The following is a 21,742-nucleotide window of genomic DNA, read 5'->3' as shown; positions in this document are numbered from 1 at the left end:
TAAAATTTATATATTTATATAAAGTATATATTTATTATTTCTATAAAATATCTCCATTTTTAAACTTAAATTTATACAATTTCTGGATAAAATTATGCATTGAAATTTAGTCTTTCATAATAAATAAATTACCAATTATAAATTTATACTACCGGTATATACTGTATTGTATGATATTTATTATTATCACTTAACTATTATTACTAGTGCATCGAAATATATTTAATTAAATCAAAAATATTTACTTAAATATAATACATATTTTAGTGATAAATAAATAAGAAATATTTAATTTAATATTTTGTGTTTTTAGTAAATATACTTAAATATTATAACTTAAAACTGTAAAAATAGATTATAAAGTACTGAATACTACAGAGTTTTTGCTTAAAGTTRTAGTTTTTAACGAACAGTAAATATATATAAATTACAAATAACTCTATGATATAAAAATTAGCAAAAATATTAGACAAAACAGCATTAGATGTGTTAAACATGTGAATACAATCAATGAGTAAAAATTATATTATTCAGTTGTATTAGTTATTAAGTTAGAAAACAAAATTAAGTGTATTTTTTACCTTTTCTTAATAAAAATATGATATCAATTTGTAATACTGTAATTTAAATAGAGATTAGAATAAATTACAAATTGATTAAATATACATTTTTACTAATAAATGACAATTTAAAAAATAATAATAAATATTTAAGTAAATATTTTGATAGTTTTTAGTAAATATTTTATTGAATATTTTCGATTTTTAAATAAATATTTTTTTGATGCACTAATTATTACACTTAGGTATAAATAAAGAGACAGAAGATCTGTATTATGTTTATCCTAAATAATTAAATCATTATTAATAAGATTCAGTATATTTATCAAATGAATTCACTTTGTTTTTATAAATGATTGTTTGAAAGTTAGGTCTAAATTTGTCTATAAAATAACAAAATTAAAATTTTTAATAATTTTTTCTATTTATGTAATAAAAAAAATTATATAAGTTATCTGACAAATGAAAGATAAAATCAATTAGTGTTTTATGAAATTAAAAAATTTATCGGAATTACACAATTTGAATAAGATTTCAAAAACAATTAAAAACTTAATTTCTTTTCTAAAGAATAATTATTTATTGATTTATTTGTAAATTTGCATAAATAATATGTGAATTCTAATTAACTAAAAACATTTTTATTAATTTTTGTAAATTATCTAATTGTAGAAATTTTGATCACTAAATTATAAAAAAATATAAAAATTGAATGATTATACTTTAAAATATACTTTTATTTTTTTAAAGATATATATATTTAATTTTGAATACAATTATAATTTTTTCTAATTATCAAACAGAATGCAAAAAATATTTATTAAGTTTTGAGATTACAATTTGTCTCGTTATTATTTCCTAACAGTAAATACATTATTATTAATATCAAAAGTTTCAAATTTGCAATTTATCAAACTTTTCAGGGAATATATTTAAATAAATAAAGATAATGATTATRATCAATAAAGATTATAATTATTATTATTAAAATAAATTTAATATTTTTATTATATTTATTTTTTGATGATAAAATGATATAATTTTTTATTAGTATATTATTAATGTTCATATGAATTTGCTAAATTACAGCAATTTAAATTTTAATTTCTAAATTTTAATAAAATGCAAAAACAGTGATAATAATAATAAATTTTAGTTAACACTTTATTATGAATAGATACTGTATATAATTTATTTGTAATTACATTATAATAATATAAAAACTTAAATATTTTTTCTTGATATTTTTTAATATTATAAAAATTAACTGAGTTTAGCAATTTTAAATTTTAATCTAAAAAATATAAAGTATTTATAAATAATGCAATTCTATATAAATATTATTGATTTTGTCATTTCGTTATTTTGTCAATTTTTACTTTTTAGAAATTAATATTTAACTTATTATAATTTAATATAAAAATATCAAATTAAACTGTTATCATTTGGTGTGATTGTCTAGTAGTCAATAATAGTAATAGTAATGAATATAAAAAATATGTTAATAAGTGATAAATAAATAAATAGTTGTTCAGTATATGAGATGGCAGACCAACGATGTGATAGTCGGGCTATTAATAGTCAGACTCAGCTGTCGGAGTCATACTCTGTTAGCATTGCATTTGCTGTCTATTATTAAATGCACTGAAATTTTGATAAGAGAGCTCTCAATGCTATTCAGACTACAAGAGTGATGGGCTACTTGTGCGCTAAAGCTATACTCTTAAAGATCTCAATACATTTACAATTATATTAAATTGCTATTAGACTGCAAAATGTCTTTGATTATCAACACACTGGTCTCGAAATGGTTTCCAATAATGGTTTGGACCTTAACTGTTGCAATCAATATGATATATGCAGTCAGTGTTGTTGAAGATAATGATGTATATAGTATAGCAAATCAATCATCAAGTAGTATATCAATGAAGATGAACAAACTCATGTGCAGACCGGGACTATTGTTACCCGTATGGGAACCGATTGAAAACCTGGCGACGGGTGATATTGTTGCCAGAGGTGTCATATATTTTGTTGGACTCGTCTATATGTTTGTTGGCGTCTCTATAATCGCTGATAAGTTTATGGCATCAATAGAAGTGATTACATCACAGGAAAGACAGGTAACCATAAAGAAGCCAAACAGTGAACCGCAAGTGATAAGTGTCCGCATTTGGAACGAAACGGTATCCAACTTAACACTTATGGCTTTGGGATCGTCGGCTCCAGAGATCTTGTTGTCGATTATCGAAGTGTATGCACAAGACTTTAATGCCGGAGACTTAGGTCCGGGAACTATAGTGGGAAGTGCGGCCTTCAATATGTTTGTCATAATAGCCATCTGTGTGTGGTGTGTGCCCAGCACTCAGTATAAGAAGATCAAACATCTTCGAGTATTTTTTGTTACAATGATTTGGAGTGTCTTCGCCTATATCTGGCTCTGTGTTATACTTATATGGACTTCCAAAGGAGTGATCGACATATGGGAAGGTTTAATCACTTTTCTATTTTTTCCGGCCACAGTATTGACCGCTTATATAGCCGATCGTCGACTACTTGTCTATAAATACTTATCAAAAAAGTATAGAATGAATAAAAGAGGTCTTATAGTAGGCGGAGAGGGTGGCGATGAGGACGTGGAGCTAGCAATGACTAAACTTAATCAATCTAATCATCTAATTGATGGCGGATTCAAAGTGTTTGAAGAGGAGGCCGACGACGAAGTTCGAGAGTTTGAGGAACACAGACGTGAATACATTCAATTGCTTCGGGAATTAAGGAAAAAAAATCCAAACAGTGATATGAGTGATATTGAACACATGGCCAGAGATGAGATCATGAATAGAGGACCCAAAAGTCGAGCCTTTTATCGTCTTCAGGTAATTACATATTATTTGATTTTTGCTCCCATTTAACGAATCACTGCCCGACTAATAGACTTTTATGTAAAAACATTTTATTGATTTTCAATCAACTTCTTAGTCAATGCTGTGATATATTCAATGAAATCTTTCACATATTGATTACAAAATTTTATTTTGATTTACTCTTTTATAAATTATTTTTCAAATTTATGGCTATTTTCAACTCATTGTGAAAATTTTTATTCATTGATTATTGATATTATATTACTAGAATTTAACAGTTTATTATATTAATATATTTAATTAATAGATGCATTTATATATATACACTAAATTAAGAATATAAGTATTGAAAAATAATTTCCTTTTAGAAATGATTAAATCAATTTTCAATTACATTTTAGTTTTTTTCTAAAAAATAAAATCAAAAATAACATTAATTGAAGTATACTTTATATCTCGTATTGAGTGTTGAATTATTAAAGAAATAATAAATTTTTTCCAATTCTTAAATCATTGTTATAACTGAAGAGTTTTTAGGTGACAATTATATGATATAATAAATTATTGTCTAAACAAACAGCACTTCAATATAGCTATTGTTTTTATCGATACTGTTTGTGATACACCATATGTATTACTATTGCCAATATTAATACTTATCGATCGGTTAAATAAAATTAGCTTTTCATGAGATCCCTATTGATTTCATTGGAATTTCATTTCAGAGTCCAATGTTTGCTCCGATAAAAGTTATTTATAAATATTTTTTAATTTGCTGCCAATATATCTGTGAATTTCCTTTTAATTTTATAATCTAAAAAATAATATCTAAACAATTTTGAGGTGTGATAAAAATTAATATAAATAAAATTTAAAATGATTTATAACAGATTATTAAGTTTGATGTAATTAACTTTTAAATAATTAAACAATATTACTGTTATTTAATAAATGATAATTGTTTTATTTATATTACTTCAAGAACAATTAATATTAATATTTTATAAATGATTTTATGTTCAATGATATATAGTCCGCCATATTTTTACCAAAACCAAAACCAAATATATATTTAATACATTTTATTTTAGATATATTTTAGATCTGATTTTGATATTACTATAAATCAATTTAAATATACGATTTCTTTTGAGAGATTTAAATATAAATACAATTTTTGTTTGATATAAGTTTTGCTTTTGATCTTTGCTTAACATTTAAACTTTATTTTATTTATAAGAAGTATATATATATATATATATATATATATATATATTTATATACCATATTATATTTGACACAAAAAGTATAGAGTTGTGAACACATTTCAAACATATAAATAGAAGTTTACATTAAAATAACAAAATTTTCAAATATTTTTTTGAAATTAAATTTTTTATAATTATATCAATATTTATATATGCATAGTGAATGCATATGAATAGTTTATTTAATTTAATTATATATCAACAACAAAAAATAATTATAAATATAAAATATGAATATTTGGCAATTTTGTAAAAATTGATGCAATATATAAATTGATGGATTATTAATATGTTGATAGAATGAACAACATTTATGTTAATATTATTAGTTTGTTGTTTTATTTAAGACTATTAATAAAATTGAATTCACTATAAAGATAATAAATATTTCATGTCACTAATAATAGTTATGTCAACAAAAATTACTTAAATTATAAGTATAGCTAATGTGTTATATATTTATCAAATACTTTGAATGCAACAAAAGTTTTTCAAATGTCGGATAATTTAAGATTTGATGAGAATTTTGTTCACTAAAAGAATATGATTGCCATTAATATAGACTTTAAGTTTTAATACTCTTCCACACGATTCTTGAGTTTAGTTGCTTTTAATTTAATCAAATATTTATTATTTTATTGACTGTGATTTTCAACTCAATAAATATTAAGTTGAATTTCGTGTCTTTAAATGGTTAGACAATATTAATAGATTTGAATTGTTTGTATAGTGCATACAGATTGCCTTTGAGTTGACAAACATTGTATCGCATATATGTATGTGTTTTGATTGTAATGAATTGGTTTTTATACTCATAGCTCTACATTTTACTGTTGTTTATTTGGAAAATTAAACACTCAATCTTTAAGTGCCACACATTTATTTAAAATCAATTCAAAATAATTTTTATTTATTATTATTTTTGCTGAAAGAAAACTATTCATATAAGTTGTGTTGTTTGTAACACTTGTGTTACTTTTATAATACGAGCTTTAATTGTTGTTAAACATTATATACATATTATATCGTAATGTGCTTGAAGTCAATTTGCATCTGTTTATCTCAAATAAAATAATACTTGAAATTAGATTTATAAAATATACTAGTAAATATATTTTTGTTATTATAATCTTGGTTATTTTATAAACATTTTAACAATTAACACAAATCACTCAAAATATAACATTAAATTTTAAATAGTGGTTAAAATAGTACACAGTTTTAAATTAACTTAATGTGACAATATGAAATAAAATATAATAAAATATTACAATTTATTTAAATTATGACAATAGTTAACTATTATAGTTTAATATCATAAAGTATTAAAAGGTAATGTTGCGAAATTTTTTTAAAAATATTTATAAAAAAATCCATAAAAAAGGATTTCCGCTATTCGACAGATAAAACAAATAACAAAAATTTTAGTCTAATTATATTTAAATATGTGCTTAGCTTTGGATTATTTTAATAGTTTTAAATTAGTTTTATAAAAAATATTTATTAACAATAATTAATATGATTTATTTTTTTTTTAAATTGGATTTAAATATCTTAGAGCTAACAATGAGTTATTTTTAAATACAATAAATGAATATTTTATTTTACTATTTATATTCTAACACAAATATGCCAATAAATCTAATAATTGCTTAATATACATATTATTATTAATTAACATAAATCCAATTATAATGTTTAACAAAGTGTCTAGTGTATTAATAAATACATTATTTTATATTGCTAAATAAAAGTGAGTTTATACATATATTATTGTTATTTGATATTATTTGGCTATTGAAATAGTTAGTAAATTAATTATTTTTTAAGTATTTCAGATAAATTAACTGAAACTATTGAAATTAAATACACAAAATTATTCTATACATAAATATTTCTAAAATACAGTATAAAATAATAAATAAATAATATAATTTTTGAAAATTTTGAATTTATATGTAACTTATAAATTTGATAAAATTTATAGTTAACTGAATAAATAAATGTATAACGAGTACAATATTATTGGAAATAAAATCAGTGTTGAATATAACACGAGTTCCGCAGCTATTTTAAAAACAAATAAAACTAATGCATTCTTACCTATTTTGACATTAAAGCAGTAATTTTATTATAAAAAATCTCTTAAAATGGGTCAGAGATATAGTCTTTAGTATATGTTTTTGTCTTAATTTATACCAACAAAAAAAGAGAGATATAATACAAAATTTTTGAATTGCGTCCAAATTTAGAGGCTCTTCGTATTAAATGCTCTTATATTTTGTGAAAGTTGTGTCTATTTTTAACAATCACTGCTTTTTCGTCAGACTCTCATCTAAATCGCAATTTTAAAATTAAAAAATATATTACAAATGAAACAATATTGTCATTGAAAATATTAAATTACTTTTGTTGTAATGACAATCTAAGAGATACAAAGTTTTAGTATAATATAATGTATATAACATAATACTAATATGATCTTTAATTTTTAATTATTTATTGATATTATGGTATTAATATTTTAAGGTTGTTATCAATATAAGGATATAGATAAGAGACAATTGTTGTATATTAAAAATGTTATGAATATCAAAAAATGATTTAATATTATACTGTAGATATACTTAATAATTAATAATTTTATTTATAAACAAATTGTTAAACGGAATAATAAATGACAATTGTTTTAAGCATTCCATTAAGTATTTAAAAAACTATTGTTAAACAAAATAAAATGTTAAATATCTTTAAACATAGTTTATAATAAATTTTTATATTTTTCATATTAATTTTATAATAGTATTTAATTACTATTTCAAAAATTATATTGATTTAACCTAAAAATTGCAATAACTTAATTAATAATTAGTTTATGATTGTATGTTGTATTATTATTGTAACAAATCATAAATAATAAATATCTTTATTTTATATACGATATTTTGTTTTAATTATTAAGTTATTGATGATATTATTGATTTTTTACAAATTGCTTCTGAATTAAATCTGAATAAATGTTGAGTTAATTAGATTTCTCATCCAAATGTATAGGTTATGAATATTTTAGTGCTAAATAAAATTAAAAAGTATTTGACAAAAAGTGTAGAATATACGGTATAGAATCTATAGATATATATATTAGAAATATAATATAGGCATCAATTAGTTTAAATAAAATGTACAGTAGTTATATATATGAATTATATACAGTATAATATATATTTATATTACAACATTTTATTTAAGCTAACTGATGCCTATATGAGTCAATCATTAAATATTCATTTATATAATAATTATTATACATATATAAATACATATACTCTAAGTTATCTAAATTATAAATAAACAAAAAAGAGAAAATTTATTTGAATAACTCTTAATAAATGTTTATATATTTATTTAATGAAATACAGGCAACAAAAAAGTTGACGGGAGGTAATGCTTTGGTTAAGAGACGGGTCGGTAAAACTGATGATAAGAAAGAGGTTAAGACAGACAAAGAAGATATGATAAAAATATTCTTCAATCCGGCTCACTATACAGTCATGGAAAACGTGGGACAGTTTGCTGTTACCATCAGCCGTGAGGGTGATCTTAAATCTACAGTTTGTGTAGACTTTAAGACTGAAGACGGCACAGCAAATGCCGGTTCAGACTATGAGCTCATTGAGGGAACTGTTATATTCCGTCCAAACGAAATGCATAAACAGGTTTATATCAAACAAATATTTTGAAAAATCAATTTAAATTCAAATAATTAATTTTCACTTATATATGATTTGTTAGGTTTTTATAACAGTCATCGACGACGATGTGTTTGAAGAAGACGAGCATTTTTATGTCAGACTAAGTAATCCCCGATATTTGAGTCATGAAAGCTGTACTCCAATGAATGGGGCTATTAGTCAGTCAAACAAGAGTCCACCACTACTACAGTTGGGCACTCCGGCCATCGCCACAGTCATGATTCTCGATGACGATCATTCAGGTGTCTTCTCGTTTGCCGAAAACCAATACGAAGTGTCTGAATCTGTCGGTGAATATCATCTAAAAATAACTCGATATAGTGGTGCCAGAGGAAGGGTTTCAGTACCGTATCATACGATTGAAGGCACAGCTAAAGATGGCATTGAATTTGAGATGTCGAGTGGTGTCATCACATTTGAAAATAACCAAATCTCGTAAGTGGTATCATATACAGTATATGTATATTATATATATTTTTATTTTATTAAAAGCAAACTTAATATAAAAATTGTGTTACATTTTGAGGTCATCATTGTTAACCATACGATCAATGCATTAATGCATTTAACTATTATTTTATGACCGCTCATCCTATTATCTCTAACCACACCCTTGCATAAGTTGATTTCAAAAATTTTATATTAAAATTTTAACTAATATACGTTTATTTATTAATAACATATATTAAAACTATAATCAAGTCTATTCAAGATTATCTTATCATAATTATTAAGAGTAATTTATGAAAATGTATTAATATATATATACACTGTATATATAAATTTATATATTAATAATTGAATGAATAAAAAAGTCTAAAACTACTGTATTAATATAAACTATAATTAAAATGGGAGTGAATTGTGTTTTTTCAGTAATAATCGACAAATTACTATAAACCCAGCGGTCATTAAGTTTACTGTAATTTGTTTTTAGGTCTTGTAATCATAATTCATATTCTGTATTCATTTATATAATAATATTATTGTTATTATTATGACAATATAATCCACTTATAACTAGTAGTCACTATTATTTTTTTCAGTCAATGCTTTATTTATGAAATCAAATTTATTATACACAACATATTGTGTGCTTTTGTATGACAATACGGTAGTATTATAACGAATAGCATAGTATTAAATAATTAGATTTTGTCAAAATAATGGTATTAATAAAACTACATAATAATGATAATCTTGATGTTACTGATAGCCAATAGCTTTTACGAAATCAATATTTTTGTTTGTTTTAAGTCATCGGATAATTTGACACTTAATTTGTCACAGCATTTAGTAATTAGTTAAATAAAGGCATTGAAAATACTGTTAAAACATTGGCATAAAGTTTTATATCAATGGCAAAGATATTCAATATTAGTCATTAAATGTTAAACGTTTCCCATTTAATTTCAATTTATAATATATTATTTAGTACATCAATTTTATTATATTACAGTAGGTTATTATAAAAATATAAATTATTTTTCATTTTTTATGAGAAATATTTAATATCTATACTATAAATCACTGTTGTATATCCCATACATATTTAATCAATTAAATATTGATTTTTCTTTTAATAATTATCTAAAGTATTATATATATATGAAATATTTGTTCATTTAATGTTAAGCTAACATGTGATATTATCATTTTGAATATATGGATGGATAAAAAGATTTATTTTAATACAAAGATTGCTTTATTTTAATGTTTAAATCTAATAATAAAAATATTTCTTATTTGAATTTATATTTGATAGAGTGGTAAAAACTATATAAATTACAGTATATATAATATATTTCACAACAAAAATACATAAAATAATATTTGTTATTATAAAAATAAATTAATCTAAGTCTTGTATTAACTAGTTTTAAAGTAAATTAAATTGAAAAATATATAATATTAAGTTTACCGTTAAATGTTATTTTTATTTAAAAAATCAATTTACTGATTATATATATTATTCAAACTGCTTCAAATAACAATTCATTTGTTTTACAAACAATTAAACTAAGTTATAGTACAATATTTGTTATGTTTGAAAAACATAAAAATAAATTTTGATTAAATAATATATTAAGTACTGACATAATTTTTAATTCATAATGATTTAAAATATAGATTTTTATCGATCGGTTTGTCTTATATTTTGACAAATGTTGTTCAAAAAATATTATGTTTAAAATTAATGTCAAAATTCTTAATGTCTTTGACTGAATTTGACAAAAAATATGTGTTTAGTTTTATTTATGCATAAAATGAATGTGAATTGACAAACAAATAACAATACTTTACTAACGTTATCAATGATAAGATTAGCACTTGAATTCACTGTTGACCCAAATATACTGTATAAACTGTATTTGACTGTTAGCGGTAATGTAATGTGTTTTTTGCAAATAATAAATAAATTTACATTATTTGCATTTGGATTCTGATTTGTGAACACTTTCATCAAATATTAAATTCTTAGACTTTTTCGATTTAAATATTAAAGAAAAAAAATTTAAATATGAAAATCTATTTTTATTTATTGAATATAATAATGTTTATGGACTTAAGATTAATATAGATATATGAAACTTATATATAATTAATTTTTTAAAAACATATTTCTAGCTATTTTTTAATTCAAAAAATTAAATATTATAAAAATAGGTTAAAAATAAAATTATAATTAAGTGATAGTATACTATAAATTAAATAAGCAAATAATTATGCAATTTTATTAAGTATTTTTAATAAAGACTTATATTCAGAAATTTTAGTTTATTATTATTATATAGTATTATTTTATGAGTTCCCATATATTTAGTAATTTATAATTAAATTTATTTTATAGGTAATGGATGTAATGACACAACAATATAAACTAACTAAAAAAATATAACAAATTGTATTTATTTTGTTAATTATAGTCTATTTAAAGATAGGCTAATATAAATTTTCAAATAAATTTCCCTAATAAAATTTCTAGAAAGTTTCTCAGAAATAAATTCCTATAGAAATTTTACTTTATAATTATACTCTACTATGGGATGCAGAGAAAACTAAATTTAGATGACAATTAGAAATATACAAAAATTATCTATTTTAGAAACTTTCTTTTAAAATTTGCTATTTTAAAAAATCTGTTTTTTAACGATAATATAAATGATTTATAATTTATATAATTGTTGTTTTGTAGTCAAGACATATTAATTCATATCATTGACAACGAAAGCTATGAAAAAGACTCAATATTTTATGTTGAATTGTCTGAACCAATTCGAGATGAAGAATCTATCAATGAATTGAATAATCAAAATGAAGGAAATGGACTGATTTTTGATGAGAAAATTGCTTCGTTAGGCAAACCAAAGCTCGGAGAGATCTATCGGTGCTCTCTTAGGATCAAAGAAAGCAAAGAATTTAAGTCAACTGTTGACCAATTAATATCAAAAGCCAATACTAAGATACTGTTAGGTACGTCTTCATGGAAGGAACAGTTCATTGATGCCATCACTGTTTCTGCTGGAGATAATGAAGATGCAGATGCAGAGGATGGAGAGGAAAGGGAAGAAAAGTTGCCGACGTGTTCAGACTATGTCATGCATTTGTTTACATTATTTTGGAAAATACTCTTTGCATTTGTTCCGCCAACAGGTATGTCTTGTATGCCTTTCCTTCCGATTCTTACATTAGATGCTATTCAATAGATACACAAAACAATAGCATTGCTAGAGTTCCCCACATTTTTTACTCTTTTGCTTTCGTTTTTATGAATAAACAATATTTATATCAATTATATCATTAATGGTATAACAAAAGAGATGCTCACAAAATATTTGTATTAATTTTGATTATAAAAGATTTAAATAACTGAATGAATCAATGAATGAATGAAAGACTAAATATATTTCAAGTGAACAACTGATAAATAAATAATTAAATTGTGTTTTTATATATATATATATATATTATATATATATATATATTGGTAAATAATTGTTCAGATTATAAAAATGGTTGGGTATGTTTTGTTGTGTCAATATTGGTAATCGGGGCACTGACCGCTTTTATCGGTGATTTGGCCTCACAGTTTGGTTGTACTATTGGCCTTAAAGATGCGGTCACAGCTTTCTCTATAGTGGCATTGGGTACAAGTGTACCAGGTTAGTTAAGTTAGCACACTATTCACTATAATTGCTTCTATAGTATCAAATATGTACTCATTTGGGCTTAAAGTTAAATTAAAAGGTAAGTTATGGAAATTATATTGTCATGAATTTTATACGAGTAATACTGTTATTGAAAGTAAGTTTCTAAAAACATCTCATTTTTATTTAACTGCAATTGAGAGTAAAAGATGTAAAAAAACATTTTATTTGAATAATTAAAGAGAAAATGTTAACTATACTTACAATAAAGCATTAAAACAATTGTTTAGATAAAAGCAATAGTTGTTATGTATTATAATTTAGCCTTTACTACCCAATCGATAATTTAAACACTAAGCTATCCTTTAGTTATAGATATAGTGTACTATTAATACACTACAATAAATTGCATTACTTTATGTAATAATTAGTCGACACATAAAACAAACTATAGTAAACATATAATAATTCACATTTTGCTAACTAATTGACACAAATTGAATGCCGTAGAAATGGGCGATGGTTGGGCTTGTTTTGTAGCCAGTATTGTATGGATCGGTATATTAACAGCTATTGTAGGAGATTTGGCCTCACATTTTGGCTGCACTGTTGGTTTAAAAGATTCAATCACAGGTTTGCTATATTATCCTCTAATAACACATTGTTTTATTAGTCAAACTAAATCAATGTTATAATTAGCCATCTCTTTTGTGGCACTGGGAACTAGTATACCAGGTTTGTTGACATTATTCTCAATATAAATATAAGCATATAATTATTATAAATTATTTTCATAATTAAATTAATTTATTTTCAATTTTTTATATTTTAGTTATTTTGTGGTAGCAATTTATATTTTTAAAATTTATTATAAATATGTTCACTATTTTACATAATAATATAAATTAGTTGACTAGTATATTACATTTAAAGTAAATAAACAAATAAAATTAATTTTTTATTTTTGTTAACCTATAGTTAATGCATTGAAATTTTATTTAGACATAGAATTCAAAGACAGATTATTATGAAAATCTAATGTATTATTTATTTCTAGTATTATGAAAATATTCATTATAATTACATGTATTATATTATCTAAACTAAACCTAAATTAATAGTCTAGACATTAATCATAGATTTATTAAATTGAATACTTTAAAGGTATGTCTTAAGAATAATACATTTTTATTTGATTAGTGCAATAAATGATTAAATATATTTATTGTAGTAATATTTGAATAATGTGTGTATTATATGTATGTATGTATGTATGTATGTATGTATAGATACATTTGCAAGTAAGGTGGCCGCACAAAACGATCAATATGCCGACTCGTCCATTGGTAATGTCACGGGTAGTAATGCAGTCAATGTCTTCCTGGGGATCGGCATCGCGTGGACTCTGGCAGCTATAGTACACGCATATCGTGGCACACAATTTGTTGTGGATCCGGGATCTCTTGTCTATTCAGTTACTCTATTCAGTGTTTGTGCATTTTTGACTTGTATTGTACTTATGTTTAGACGTCGATTAGGTGGTGAATTAGGAGGTCCTATGCATTACAAACTGCCCACTATTATCTTATTTGTCTGCTTCTGGTTATTTTATGTCTTAATGTCATCACTTGAGGCTTATAATATGATTCCCGGTCTTTAAACGATAATTATTTCAAAAGCATAACATTGATAACTCTATAAAACTGTCATTATTTTTTAAAAACGACATTTTAATGAATATATGATTCTTAAGTCAACAGCAAATCTAAGTTTTGGCAAATGTTTTCTTTAACTCAATTAGTCTTCTAATGAAAAGATTGTCATTTTTTATATATAAATATATTATAGACATTACTTAAAGCATTTATCTAAATGTTTGAATTATATTAGAGATTTTTATAAATACTCGCATTTATAGCTAAATTGAAAGCATTTTTTTGGTGCTATGTTGAAGAAACTCATATTGTCTAACGTTATGATCTCTATATCCATTAAATGCAATCTTCCTATCGATCAATACTGTAATGTATATGATTTTAGTCTCATAGGATGTGTTGTTTTAATCAAGTCATCGACCACTTCACCAATAGTTGGTGAGAAAGGGCCACAAAATCAATGATTTATTATAATCGACACAAAATTATTTTATTTAGGAAAAAGCTATAAATGATATAAAAAATGATATAAAAATAATATAATATATTAGAGTGTTTTCACTTTGAATTTCTCGTTGGGATTGCTTTTAAAATCTATATTTATGGCTTCCTTTTTCTTTATGGATAATTTGTATTGTTTTATTAGATAAATTACTAATGTTAAAATTTTATTTGTTTTTTTAAAAATTGTAAATCTTAATATTAATTATTTTTGTTTATAATATCAATTATAAAAGTCACTGCCAAACAGTTTGCAGATTAAACTACTGTATAATATATAGTCCGTTTACTGTAATTTGTAATATTAGCATTGATATCAAGTTTTAATATAATATATTTAAATTAATATTCCATAAATTGTTTATTATATAAATATATTAAAAATATGTATAAATATATTTGGGAATTTTTAATGACAAATTTATTGCTGCTCTTTAATTAATCTATACAATATAGTTATAATACGGTATACAGTATATAAGTTTTATTTTTTTATAAAATAATTGCTAATTAAAATAATAATTTGAAAATATTTAATAAATAAGAATACAGTAAATGTGAAAAATATAAATTAATCTTTGAAAATTAAATAATACAGATATTATATTTATATATATATTTAATTATTTAAATAGCAATCGACTCGTTTCATTAATTAAAATAATTTGGCAAAATGTCTAATAATGACATTGTTGTAGATTCTATGCTAATTTAAGTGCTTAATTGATTTATTAATTTTTTTGTAGCACAATTATCAAAATTTTAAAAATATATTATATTTATAGAATAAACTATTATTTTAATTTAAAAAACTAAAAATTAATTTAATATAATTTTAAAGTTATAATTTACAAGAAAAATAACTATAAAAATAATACCATAATGTGATAGTATTACAATGAATTATTATATAAATAAATCTTTAAAAGTTTTCAATAATATATTAATAATTTGATTTAAATCTAAATTATCATATAAAAACAAATTGTTTGTTATATAATATTACACAAATCTGATAAAATTTTACTTAATGCCAAAAATATTTTTTTGCTAAACTTTAAACTTTTTGAAATAATTTATGATTATTTTATGAAAATTTAAATATTATTATTACGAGTTTGTGTTGAAAGTGTCTATCAATGAAAGTTTAGCTTAAATGTTATCGTTTCATATGACAAGACTGATATCTAAACATAAAAACATAACAATATTATTATTATTATTATTAATGATTATTACATTTTCTTTAATTAAACATTATATGTAAGATTACAAACATAAATCTTTTTTTAATTAAAAAATGACACAAAAATTCTACATTAAACATTTTTTCATTTAATTTGATATTATTATCATTTTCATTAATTATTAGCAAAAATATTTGTTTAAGGATTGTTTGTTTATATAATTGTTTGCTTGATAATTAAATAAATTATATATTTTATACATAACAATTTTAATGGATATTAATTTTTGATAAACAAATACAAATTAAATGTAATAGAAAGGTTTAACAAATCATATGAAATATTTCTGATTTTTGAGCATTATTTAAGAAATATTTCATTTTTTTGTATTTCTAATAAAATATATTACATATAAATTATAATAAATATAATGTCAAAACAACATTTTCATATGTTGTTAATATATGGAGTTGAATATGCAATGAATGATGCGATTCATGATTATTGTATATAAATATATAAATAGTTTAGTCAATCATTTATCTAAATTTTATAATATATATATAACCACAACAATGAGTAATGTTATACATTATAATGATTTTTATATAAATAAATACATTAACAAAATTATGGCATTAGCTGTCATTCCCTATTATGATGCCATTCCAATACAATACTCTTTTATTTAGATAAATATAATTTAATTAGTTTTATTTAAAAATTATTTTAATAATCAGAACTATTTACTACCTGTATATTTAAAGCATTCCACATAAGTTTAAATGCTTTTATTATTTTAACTATACATTAGGGATATATAAATTTTATAAATGATTTAAATAAAATGTTAGATAATGTTTAATAGCAATGAAATGATAGGTTTGTTTGATTACTGAGAATCGCATACATTTTAAACGCAATTCACTCCAATACAGTGTAAACAGTGTTTTATTATATAAGTGTTGATCTTTGTATGAAAACATGATTGTTATTATTATTATTACAAGTTTTAATTGTATAATTTAATAAACAAATTAGATATCAAAATAGTTAAATGTTAATTATTTAATAATAACCTAGATTCTAATTATATTAATTACTAAATAAATATAATGAACAAAATATATAATAATACATTTAAATTTTAAATAATTATTAAGTGTTATCTTCATATCATTATATAAAGTAATATTATACATATTATGTATATTTAACTATTAATTGGTACAATAAATATATAATATACTGTTATAAATAAATAAATAAATTTTTAAAATATTGAATAAATAAATTGATTTCTAAATGTAATTTTTAATATATTTTTAACCAATTAAGGATGCTAAATAGCATTGTCAGATCAAACATCTAAAAAACAAATATAGGTATTGTGTGTTTAACTTATATATTCAAACACGTTTAAACGTACAGTAATAATCAAGTATTATAAACAAATCAAATCAAATAATAAGCACATATACGACCATAGTTTACACACTTAACCAATTAAACACTCATTCATTGATAAAAATATTTACCCGAAATCGACTAAACCGATATCCGAGACACCCGTCCTCTCCCGTCCAATTAATACTACAGATACAAAAATATACAGTATTATAAAATAATTAATAAATTATTCAAAATTTTTATAAAAATGACTCCTTAATTCTGTATAAATAAAAATAATTAAAAACAACAAATAATAATGAGTTAATTATTTATAAATTAATAGCTATTATAATAAATGATTGTCTTTAGTAAAAAATGTTAATTTAATTAAAATAAATAGTTTTATTTAATGCTCGTCTATATATAGTATACATGTATAATAAGACAATTAGAAAATGTTTAAAAATTGTTATAATCTTAAGTTGTTGGGTCAAACTTTCATTGAAATGTATTACACGTATAAAGTATTTTAACAAAGTTTACAATATTTTATAAATGTCAACAATTTTATTACAAACAAACATATATTTATACAAATCTACAATATTTGTCAATCATTGAAAAATTATAAGAAAAAGCAAAATGCGTTAGAAATATATTTTTATGTTTTAAAAAATAATAGGATTTTATAATGTATATAATGTGTTAATATTTGTATTCGATATACGAAAACCATACATTCATTTTAAAAATGACCAAGCACATAATTGGAGATTATATTATACTCAACATTATTGTAATTGGTCATTTTTGATTAATTGTAAAATTAACTATAATATAGATAATAGTAGATAATAGTCAACTATTTTATGTCGATGCTATTATCTAGTTAATTTTACAATTAATCAAAAATGACCAATTACAATAATGTTGAGTTTAATATAATCTCCAATAATGTGCATTATGTGCATTATGTGCATGATTATGTGCTTGGTCATTTTCAAATTGAATGTATTTAATATAAACTAATCRTTAGAATACCTGTTTAACCGAATACTCTCCCAAATGCATACACATATCTATCCATACTTTTTACACTTAATACGAATATACGACTAATATGTAGTACTATTGGATTGGTTTATAAGAATCACGTGTTTTTGTTTTCATTTAATGATTATATAAACAAAAAATATTAAATTATATTTACCGGTAGTTTATCTCATAATTAATTGTGTTTTTCAATGGAAATTAACGATGAAATCAAGGATAAGTTGGAGACAAAGATCTGGAAGAAAGTAGGAACCGATAGGAGTGGTTGTATTAGCACAGGTAGGTTAGGATTCAGGATTTACTAATCATTTTCTAATATTTATTTATAATTAGTTGTATCAATAAAATTGTTATTATTATTACATTTAATTCATCACTAAATTTTGTTTTACGTTATATATAAAAATCTATAGATTATTTGTTAAGTTTATTATATAATTTCAATCAAATTATATGATATAATAACAGATATTTTTGTAATTATGATAATTAAGAAATCATTGATATCTTAGATAATATTTGATATCATATATAATTAGATGTATTGATTAGAAAATTATAAGTTTAATAATATAACACAAAATAACTATAATATTAATATCTATTTATATGTATATAAATATAACATTTGATATGATTTTCAGGTGAAATCTATGAGACAGACAATGGGTTGGTATTTGTGAAGAAGAGTACATCTGAAGATGGATTTATGATGTTTAGCGGAGAGTTTGAGTCATTGAAGACCATCGATGACACCCATACTATTCGAGTGCCCAAACCATTACATGTTGTGCCAGAAATCAGAGGATCGGGAGGTGCTATTGTTATGGAGTATCTCAATATATTATCACTGAGACAACAATCTGGAAGATTAGGTGAACTATTAGCACAAATGCATTTGTTTAATACACTTTTGGGTAATAAGATTAAGAAAAACGAGTCTTGGATTGGAAAGAATAAGGATTTAGATTACATCTCACAGTTTGGATTTCATGTGACCACATATTGCGGAAGTATTGCCCAAAACAATGATTGGGAAGAAGATTGGATTCAATTTTATGCCAGAAATAAACTGAAACAACAAATAGATTTGATTGAGAAGAATGAGGGAAATCGAGAGCTCATTGAGTTGTGGTCTATATTACAGATGAAAATCGATAAGTTTTTCACTGATCTTAAAGATAAGTCTATAATACCAGCGCTACTTCACGGGGATCTTTGGTCAGGAAATGCCGCCCAAACAGTTGAAGAGCCGGTTGTTTTTGACGCGTCTTCTTTTTATGGACACTCGGAATTTGATCTATCGATTGGTCATATGTTTGGCGGATTTAATCGAAACTTCTATGAGTGCTATTTCAACAAAATACCAAAATCTTCGGGATTTGATAAGTATTGATATTATAAGTCTAACTAAATTATTTCATATGTTATTAACATTTATTAACGACACATAACTATCTATTGACTGATAGACGCGACAATTTGTATCAATTATTTCATTATTTAAATCATTGGAATCATTTCGGTGGTCAATACAAACAACAATCACTTTCACTGATGCGTCGATGCGTTGAATCGCTCAACAAATAACTGATTGTTGTCTTAATTGAAACAACATTTAAGACATGAATTTGTTTAACGTTTTTTTCGATTCAACTTTTGTGAAGCCATTCCTCGCAATAATAACTCATTTTCAAACTCAAGATCTCTTCGTTTCCAAGGTTTCCAAATGTAATGAAATGTTATAATCCATAACAGAGTTATACCTATTAATTATATTTAATATTAATTATATTTTGTTGTCATTAAATAAATTATTTTAATTAGACTTATCATTGTTTAAAATTATGATAAAAATTATTATTATGTTAAATATTGAATATTAATTATATTTAACTTAAAGCAAATTACTTACCACTCATAATAAATGGGAAAAGAGAAGTACCATATGATGATATAGATTTAAAATAGAGAGATTCAGTTGCAAAATATGAGACATTCAAAGCCATGGACCAAATGGCCAACTTCTGGATTCTTTAATATATACATAATGTAAATAATTAATTATTAAAAATAATAATAATTTAAACAATATTCTTACGGCATAACATAGAGATATATTGATGACTGTATTAATATGAAACATATGATTATATTATAAATTCCATATAAATGATGAAATGCAGTGTCTGTTTAATTAATTTAAATAATTTATTGATAGTAATTAATATTTAAGTAATCAAAAGTATACCATTGGCGGCATCGATGGTAAATATTTTATCTCTAAGAAAGTGTTTGTCATAAAAGCAACGAAAAGCAGTTCCGATGTGCATAAAGGAGACAAATGAGAGCCAACCTCTCAATGAATAATCAGTCCAATGAACCATTGTTTTAGTCGACAATACAAACAATAATTAACTCATTTTGGCTTAATTTTTATAATTTTAGAGAATAGCTTTTCAGATGATTGTATTATTACAAACATTTAATTCTTATATACGAATTGTCAACAAAAATAAGCCATTTGTATAGCGATTGCGTCCCAATTCTGTACACTATTTTACAATCGATTTCAACATCTTTTCAAATGTTTTTAACATTATTTTTGATTATACTTTCATTTATAAATTGTTAAAATTTAATGTCATTTATTTTTTCGATGAAAATAAAATATTTTAATCATTTGTGATATTAATTTTTCTAGTATTTTATATATTGTATACAATTGCTATATATATATATATATATAAATATTTTTATATAAAACATTTGAAAAAATCCAAATCAATTGTAAAATAGATTACAGAATTTGGACGCAATCTCTATACAAATGGCTTATTTTTGTTGACTATTTTTTTATATATGAATTGAAGAGTTTGTAATAATACAATCATTTGAAAAGCTATTCTCTATTTGCTTTATCATTAATATATTATATTATCATATATTATATTAATATAAAATCAGTTTATTAACTCTAAATAACAATTACGGTAATATATCTTTCTTTGTATTTCTTTGACAACATTTTATTTATTTAACATTATTTACAACATAAATATTTTTAAATAATAAAAAAAATATTACAATATTTACATTATTTAGATATTCATTATAATTTTTATTTTTAAAAAAAAGACAAACATGAAATTAAAAAAACAATATAGAATTAAATGATTATTATTTTATTTCGTCAATTAATACATAAATTTATAATATTTATTGCAAATATAAACAGTAAAAAATTTGTAACAAACAAGTATAACTTGAATAGTATACAAAAACACTTATTGTAATTCAATTTGTAAATACAGTACATATTACTATAAATAATAATAAGTCAAACAAATATTTAAAGT

The 21,742-nt window shown here is 22.3% G+C and overlaps 2 protein-coding genes across 3 annotated transcripts; both read left to right on the top strand.

The window, feature by feature from the left end:
* Nucleotides 1-2,189: 2,189 nt before the first annotated feature.
* LOC128952653 (sodium/calcium exchanger 1-like) lies at nucleotides 2,190-14,366 on the top strand. 2 transcript variants are annotated; one of them, XM_054298080.1, is made up of 7 exons: nucleotides 2,190-3,439; nucleotides 8,115-8,411; nucleotides 8,488-8,882; nucleotides 11,644-12,101; nucleotides 13,106-13,228; nucleotides 13,295-13,330; nucleotides 13,885-14,366. In XM_054298080.1, exons 1-7 carry the CDS (start codon nucleotides 2,336-2,338, stop codon nucleotides 14,253-14,255), a joined length of 2,784 nt encoding a protein of 927 aa, XP_054154055.1. In that variant the 5' UTR covers nucleotides 2,190-2,335; the 3' UTR covers nucleotides 14,256-14,366. The 2 variants fall into 2 exon arrangements, with proteins under 2 accessions (XP_054154055.1, XP_054154056.1); XM_054298081.1 differs by lacking the exons at nucleotides 13,106-13,228; nucleotides 13,295-13,330; nucleotides 13,885-14,366 and adding an exon at nucleotides 12,452-12,671.
* Nucleotides 14,367-18,492: 4,126 nt separating this feature from the next.
* Nucleotides 18,493-20,078, top strand: LOC128952039 (ketosamine-3-kinase-like). Its single transcript, XM_054297363.1, has 3 exons — nucleotides 18,493-18,662; nucleotides 19,028-19,772; nucleotides 19,856-20,078. Exons 1-3 carry the CDS (start codon nucleotides 18,575-18,577, stop codon nucleotides 19,971-19,973), a joined length of 951 nt encoding a protein of 316 aa, XP_054153338.1. The 5' UTR covers nucleotides 18,493-18,574; the 3' UTR covers nucleotides 19,974-20,078.
* Nucleotides 20,079-21,742: the final 1,664 nt, after the last annotated feature.

This window comes from Oppia nitens, unplaced genomic scaffold (genome assembly GCF_028296485.1).
Source record: "Oppia nitens isolate AA-2021 unplaced genomic scaffold, nextdenovo-longstitch-racon4-pilon3 scaffold1_pilon_pilon_pilon, whole genome shotgun sequence".
Classification (NCBI taxonomy): Eukaryota; Metazoa; Arthropoda; class Arachnida; order Sarcoptiformes; family Oppiidae; genus Oppia; species Oppia nitens.
The sequence above is the reverse complement of the archived record's forward strand: the minus strand, read 5'-3'. Positions and strand labels throughout refer to the sequence as shown.